Below are 8,319 nucleotides of genomic sequence, written 5' to 3' on the forward strand. Positions count from 1 at the left end.
GTATGTCCTCTTTTCAATATAGGTCGGTTGGGATTGTAAATGGGCCAAATCGGTCCATGTATTGTTATCGCTGCCACATAAGCCGATCTTGGGTGTTGACTTCTTGAGCCTCTAGAGAACGCAGTTCTCATCCGATTTGACAGAAATGAACTGAAATAGTACACAAAGACTTCTACAATGTTCAGCATTCATTTATGATCCGAATCGGACTTTAACTTGATATATCTCCAATAGCATAGCAGTTCTTAAACAATATTCGTTGTTTGCTTGAAAGGTGGAGATTCGGCCCGGTCGAACTAAGCACGCTCTTACTTATTTTAATTCAAAAATTGTTTTATATTGGGTTGCCCAAAAATTAATTGCGGATTTTTTAAAAGAAAGTAAATGCATTTTTAATAAAACTTGGAATGAACTTTAATCATATATACTTTTTTTACACTTTTTTTCTAAAGCAAGCTAAAAGTAACAGTTGATAACTGACAGAAGAAAGAATGCAAGTACAGAGTCACAAGCTGCGAAAAAATTTGTCAACGCCGACTATATGAAAAATCCGCAATTACTTTTTGGGCAACCCATTATTATTTTTTTATGATAAGCCCACATAAATGATTTAATTACTAAAATTGTGAAGTGAAATCGGGATGATTTTATTACACTCACTCAGACTTTTTAAAAAGTTAACAAAAGCAATATTTTCGGCTTGTTCAGATTTCTTCCACCACTACTGTAAAAAGCTCTCATATATAACCGTTGGAGGCCGTCGTTGTGCAGAGGTTAGCGTGGCCGCCTATGACGATGAACGCCTACGCAAGAACTTCGGAAATCTTTCAGCGGTGGTTATCCTCTTCTAATGCTCGCGACATTTGTGAGGTTCTATGCCATGCATAGAAGCCATGTAAGGAACTTCTTTCCAAGGAGGTGTTGCACTGCGCACTCCGTTCCGATTCGGCTATAATAAGGAGTCCTCTTACCATTGAGCTTAAGTTTTATTAGATATCACTAATTGATATGTGAGAAATTTGCCCCTGTTCCTTAATGAAAAGTTTATGAACAAATTTGCATTTGCATATAACCATCCAGTTTAAATTTCATATTGATTTCAGAAATTAGCACAATTTTTTTATTTTGGTTTTTAATTAAAAAATTTAAGTTTTAGTTTTTTGATTTAAAATTCATGAAATTAAAGCTTTCACAGCGCCTTAAGAAAAAAAATAATATTTAAACGGCGCTTCAACACAGCGCCTCTTACAAAATCTCGCCTTACATTGTGGCACACACCATTATGTTAACCAACCCAACTTAGTACATAACATTCCATGTTAGACCTGTTAGAAGTGCACATACCTATGGATAAGGTCTTAAGGTCATAACCTCTCTCATTCACTCACGCAGGCACAGAACCACCAAAGCCCAAGAGTACACAGTAGAGATTGGACGGACAAAAAGGATCACTTGTATTGTTCTTAACATAGAGAACCCTTGTGATAAGGGAAGAATGTAACCATAGAACGGCAGGTAGGCCCTAACAGCCCTAACCAAAGGCACAAGGAAGAACATTGAGTATGAAAATAACCACTGCACAGCTACCTCTCTTCTCATGACTGGTACAAAAGGCGAAGCAACAGGACGAAGGGTATCATTGTGGAATACGATTCCCAACAGTAAACAACTCTCTAGACAACATTTACTTCAACTCTTCACACAAGACAGACATACACCTTTTCTCTTGCTCTCGTCTATACTCGCCTAAACGAAAACAAGAATTTTGTGTGTGCCAACAATCACCTCCTAGCTAAGCCAAACGGACGTAGCAAGCAACTTTAGTGTTGTTTCAAAGATCGCCCGGTAAAGACGTGCAGCGGATAAACAAATCTTACAACATTTTTGTGGATTATTATAAAACTTCGTAAACCAAAAATGGCCAGCGTTTGCATGACCCAAAGCAACTTTCAACAACCTCAACATCATTTCCAAATCATCAACGGCAACATGATGATGTTGCCTCAACAGGCCAATGGCCATCACCACATGCAATATGTGAATAAATTGCAGCCCATTGCTCCTGCACAACCCAAAGTCTTGGGAACCAGCAATTTGCAGAACATACAACAGAACTCTGCTGTGGGCCCCATGATGGAAAAGAAGCGTTTCACCTACAACGCCATGCCCTATGGTGAGCAATTGCCCTCGGTGGCTCGTCGCAATGCACGTGAGCGTAATCGTGTCAAGCAAGTCAACAATGGTTTCTCCAATCTGCGCCAACACATCCCCCAATCGGTGATCAATGCCTTGTCCTCGGGCGGCCGTGGGGCCAGCAAGAAACTCTCCAAAGTCGATACTCTACGCATTGCTGTTGAATACATTCGTGGCTTGCAAGATCTCTTGGATTCATCAGAGGGTGGCTCGGTCAACAGCAGCAAAGTGCCCACCAGCTCCTTTAACTACGACGACTCCAGCAATGATGGCAGCAACTATGGTTACTCCTCCATGGACAGTCCTGTGGACAATCATACCTACCAAATGACGCACTCTCCCACCTCCTCTTATTCGGATTCTGATGTGTCCATCAATGCCGCCAACAGTTTTGTGACCCCCTTGAAATTGGAAGAACCCGATCACGACTTCAAATTCGAATCCTTCGAGCAGGGTGATGATGAAGAGCTATTGGACTATATTTCCTCATGGCAAGATCAATAAGGTGATCAAGTGGATCATCTGCTCCTCAATCATTGTGCAACACACCCGCCTTTTCATATGTTCACCCCAGTGACTCGTGCCGCGTAGCTCAGCCTTAAACACTAGCACCACTCGAGCACTCCCCTCCAGCCATCATCATTGGGCTTTAGCCCAATAACAAAATCACCTCATCGTGTATATAGTTCGCCTGTAAATAGTGACTCCTCCACTCAATGAAGCAGTGCCTTTGAGTATTATAGTTTTAAGATTTTATTTTAATTTTTTTTTAACATGGAAGACTTTGATTTAAAACTTTATTTTTTTTTAATTATAATTTTATTTTTAAACGGAAGACACTAAACTAGTTGTAAGAAAGCAAAACCCCTTTTGTTACAAAAAAGAAAAAAATATTTATTTCAAAAAATACAAACAACAAACTTGAAAAACAAAAACCTTATCAATCTTTTTATTCGAAAACATAAAAACTGATAGAAAAGCAAGGCTGTGGGTAATACACTGTTATTGAAAAAAAATACAAATTTCAAAAAAAAAAAAAATTATAAAAAATTTTCTTCAATAACACTTTTTTAAACAAATTTTCCCAAAAAGAAATTACAACAAAATTTTCTCCAAAGAAAAAATTACAACGAAATTTTTCTGAAACGACAAAATGTCAATGCAATCCCCCTTGGGAGGAGAGAATGTTCCACTCACAAAAAGCGCAAAATACCTGGGTATTTTGCTGTACAGAAAATTGAACTTCAAATCCATCTTTTTGGAAAGGGCAAGAAAGCCAGCTCTTACCCAATACAGCTGAAAGAGAGCCATTGACAATAATTGGGGGTTTAGAACGCGCGTCATGTATATTGGGGGTTTAGAACTGCAGGTCTGATACTGCAGTTATCAGACCTATAATGCTATATGGTGTTGTGATCTGGTGGACGGCGCTTCAAAAGTCCACCTACTGTTCAATACTTATGAATCATGCACTGAATTTAAAGCTACATCTAATGCCTCTGGACATTGTGGCTGGACAAGTGGCTGCGACCACTGCCGTGAGACTAAGAGAGCTTTCTCTTTGGTCATGTGGCGGCTACGGACACTGATTTATCCTTGATACAATGTCCAATGTTCCAGGCAGTGTGGATTACATCCTACCTGAGCCACTTTTTGACAAAAAGTACTGTACCACTATTCCTGATAGAACCGATTGGAACTATGATATCCCTGGTAATAGAAGTTACATAGACTTCTATACGAATATTTCCAAAGTAGACGACCAGGAGAGCTTTGGTGTGTACTCTAAAGATCTAGAACTGGTCATATCGAAAAGGTTACCCGACCACTGTAGTGTGTGTCAACCGGAGATCTTTACCATTAAGGAAATGGTGGAATGGTTAAAATATAATGTCTTAACGACGATTGGCATAAATATCTTCTCAGGCAGCCAGATAATCAATAAATCCCTGGAGAATGTAATTCTGAATACAAAAATCGACCATGCACATCTCCCACGAGATGGCTGAACAGTTCAAAATTCACCTGTTCTCGGTGCCGGGCCACAGAGATATCCCAGAGAATTGTAAAGCTGACGAACTTGCGAGACTAGGAACTACCCTACACATTCCAGGAAAACTGGAATCTGTGGGTATGCCTCTAGCTATGTGTAAGCTAAGTTTTCAGGACCAGGTCCGAGGAACAACGACTGATAGATAGTCACAAAGTGGGAACTGTGAATATTCCAAAACTGTGTGGCCTAACCTAGACTTGAAGGGGTCGGACGTCTCATTTATTGTGTTCGTCATGACAGGTCACTGTTTAATCGGAAAACATGCTGACAGACTGAAAGTTGCCAGTAACGACTGTTGCTGAAGCTGTGAGGACATCGAAGAAGAAGAGACTATAGAACACCTTCTGCTTTTAAAAGTGATCTGGATGGTTCAACGGTAGGTACTAGAAGGCATCTTCCTTCTTCTGTTCCTGTGGTATCACAATGGACGTAAACGTCAAAGTGAGTCTGATGGCAGACTGCCACTTAAACCTAACCTATCCTAACATAGCCTCACAAAATATAGTCTAAAGTCATTAAATCCCACGATCTAGGCGGCAAATTGACCGGTCTCTTCTGATCTTCAAAATCGACAATTCTGCTTATTTAAGTACCTTCAATAATGTGGAGATGGGGGCGATAGTCGCCGCACTGGACTGCTCGGGGATTCACCCCTTATTCTCCCAGTGGAAAAATAATATGCTTTACGGATTGATTATTATTGCGAACCTGGGAGATAGTGTGGTCAGAAGGCGGATGACCAGAGGAACGCCCCAAGGAGGGGTGTTCTCGCCGATTCTATGGAACCTCGTGATTAATGAAACCTGATGGATATTGGTGGAGACGGCACGAAGTGCTGCTTGTCCGAGACAGGTTTCTGTCGCGATGGGCTACCAGAAATGGACTGAGGACTAACCCGGGGAAGATGGAGCTTGTGCTCTTCGCGCGTAGATATAAAATACCAGAGTTCAGAATCCCGTCCTTGGACGGGGTCACCCTGCGGCTGTCGAAGGAGGCGAAGTACCTAGGCATAGTCCTCGATTCGAAACTGTCCTGGATGAGTAACACCAAGGAAAGATGTTTGGTAGGAAGTGTTTGGTAAGAAGTAAGAATGTTTGGTAGGAAGTGGAGAGTAACTCCCAAGATGATTTGGATGTAAACCGCCATCGTGAGACCAGTACTGGCCTATGGAGCACTGGTATGGTAAAATGCCGTAGGGAAGAGAAGGAGGAGGAAAATGCTGGTTATGCAGCCCATTGAGGCCTATATATGGAACTGCGCCACCTGGGTAGCACTTAGGCTGAGGCAGCTCGGCATGTTGAAAGAGGTTGGTTGAGGCCAAAGTTCGATTTTGGGTGTTATGGATGCGGACGGTAGACTGAGGAAGATCTCCGACTACCTGGCACCAGTGCCGACTGGTGTGAGGGCATTCGCGATCCAATTTCCTGAGAGGGACGAATGGAGGGCGAATGGTGTACTTGAGGAAGATGAGACCTCGATCTACACAGATGGCACCAAGATGGAGTCAGAGCCTGGATTGGTTGTCTACTCTGATACACTCAATATCAGTATGTCTCTGAGACTGCCGGACGAGTGTACGGTCTTTCAGGCAGAGGTCTGTACCATTGCTGTGGCCGTAAGAGAAATTATTGTAAGGGACTTACCGCTCTCGCCCATGTTTGGAGTCCCTGAATAGGCTCCGGGCCCACTGGAGTGAGCGCATTCGCGATCCAATTTCCTGAGAGGGACGAATGGTATACTTGTGGAAGATGAGACCTCGATCTACACAGATGGCTCCAAGATGGGGTCAGGGACTGGATTGGGGGTCTACTCTGATGCACTCAATATCAGTATGTCTCTGAGACTGCCGGACGAGTATACGGTCTTTCAGGCAGAGATCCGTACCATTGCAGTGGCCGCAAGGGAAATTCTGGTAAGGGGCTTACCACTCTCGCCCATGTTTGGAGTCCCTGAATAGGCTCCGGGCCCACTGGAGTGAGGGCATTCGCAATTCAATTTCCTGAGAGGGACGAATGGAGGGCGAATGGTGTACTTGAGGAAGATGAGACCTCGATCTACACAGATGGCACCAAGATGGAGTCAGAGCCTGGATTGGGGGTCTACTCTGATGCACTAAATATCAGTATATCTCTGAGACTGCCGGACGAGTGTACGGTCTTTCAGGCAGAGGTCTGTACCATTGCAGTGGACGTAAGAGAAATTATTGTAAGGGACTTACCGCTCTCGCCCATGTTTGGAGTCCCTGAATAGGCTCCGGGCCCACGATGTGAAGCTGACATGGGTTCCTTGGCATGAGGGAATTCCATGGAATGGGAGGGCGGACGAGTGCGCCAGGAGGAGTTCGTCTGCGCTGGGCAGACCAGTCATCGGTCTTGCCTACATGCCATTTGTAGAGGTACTGAACACGATAGAGGGGATGGTAATAACCGGACACTGTGCCATAGGCCGCATGGCAGCGCGCATGGGCATACCACACAATGACTTCTGTAGGCGACTATTGAGTAATGGATGTGTTTTTGTCCGGGTCTACAGAGACGTAGGCTCTCCTTTCTGGGGAGCCATTTCTTCTGTGATCTGGGTGAACTTGCGAACGTACTTCTGATATGTATCTTGAGGTTTGTTGAAGGAACAGGATGGTTCCGACGGGGGGTGCCATAAGCTCCGGCGTAGGTACATCCGTGCTTGCTTGAGGAATGTCAGCCAATTCGAATAAGAATTGCGCCCTTTGTGCCCTCAAGAAGTAAAATAGAGAGATCGATTTATATGGGAGCTGTATCGGGCTATAGACCGATTCAGACCATAATAAATACGTATGTTAATGGTCATGAGAGAATCCGTCGTACAAAATTTGAGGCAAATCGGATAATAATTGCGACCTCTAGAGGCTCAAGAAGTCAAAATCCCAGATCGGTTTATATGGCAGCTATATCAGGTTGTGAACCGACTTGTACCTTATTTAACATAGTTTTTGAAAGTACCAATAAAAAACGTCTTGCAAAATTTCAGCCAAATCGGATTGGAATTGCGCCCTATAGAAGCTCAAGAAGTCAAGACCCAAGATCGGTTTATATGGCAGCTATATCAGGTTATGAACCGATTTAAACCATACTTAACACAGTTGTTGGGTATCATAATAAAACACGTCGTGCAAAATTTCATTCCAATCGGATAAGAATTGCGCACTCTAGAGGCTCAAGAAGTCAAGACCCCAGATCGGTTTATATGGCAGCAATATCAGGTTAAGGACCGATTTGAACCATACTTGGATATCATAATAAAACACGCCGTGCAAAATTTCATTCCAATCGGATAAGAATTGCGCACTCTAGAGGCTTAAGAAGTCAAGACCCAAGATCGGTTTATATGGCAGCTATATCAAAACATGGACCGATATGGCCCATTTACAATACCAACCGACCTACACAAATAAGAAGTATTTGTACAAAATTTTAAGCGGCTAGCTTTACTCCTTCGGAAGTTAGCGTGCTTTCGACAGACAGACGGACGGACAGACGGACGGACATGGCTAGATCGACATAAAAGATCAAGAATATATATACTTTATGGGGTCTTAGGCGAATATTTCGAGTAGTTACAATCAGAATGACGAAATTAGTATACCCCCATCCGATGGTGGAGGGTATAAAAATTAAATTAAATTAAATTTTTTGGGCGAGGTGAATCTTTTGAGTCACCGTAAACAACACAAATAGCGCTTGAATATCAAAACGTTCTGAGGACGTATAACCTCAAAAATGTCAAGTATTACGATAGAGCTGTCAGTCAGATTGCAACACAAGGGTTGTCAAATCCCAAAATATAAAGGGAAACCCTCGTATGGGAGTTATATCCAAATCTGAACGGACTTAATCCATTTTCAATCTCCAAGGATCTACATCAAAAGTAAGTAAAACGCAAATTTTGCCCATGAACATTCCACTAAGGAACAGGGGCAAACTTCTCACACATCAATGAGTGCGGTCCGATTCAAGTTTAAGCTCAATGATAGGGGGCCTACTTTTTATAGCCGAGTCCGAACGGCGTGTCGCAGTGCGACACCTCTTTGGAGAAAA

At 42.9% G+C, this 8,319-nt stretch overlaps 1 protein-coding gene across 1 annotated transcript; it reads left to right on the forward strand.

Moving 5' to 3' along the window:
- Positions 1–1,917: 1,917 nt before the first annotated feature.
- LOC131997329 (achaete-scute complex protein T3) lies at positions 1,918–2,697 on the forward strand. Its single transcript, XM_059368164.1, has one exon. It carries the CDS (start codon positions 1,918–1,920, stop codon positions 2,695–2,697), a length of 780 nt encoding a protein of 259 aa, XP_059224147.1.
- The last annotated feature ends 5,622 nt before the right edge of the window (positions 2,698–8,319 follow it).

Source organism: Stomoxys calcitrans, chromosome 4 (genome assembly GCF_963082655.1).
Source record: "Stomoxys calcitrans chromosome 4, idStoCalc2.1, whole genome shotgun sequence".
Lineage (NCBI taxonomy): Eukaryota > Metazoa > Arthropoda > Insecta > Diptera > Muscidae > Stomoxys > Stomoxys calcitrans.

What these genes read in the sequence shown, in the direction of transcription:
- LOC131997329 (XM_059368164.1), top strand. Translation starts at nt 1,918, where the DNA reads ATGGCCAGCGTTTGCATGACCCAAAGCAACTTTCAACAACCTCAACAT.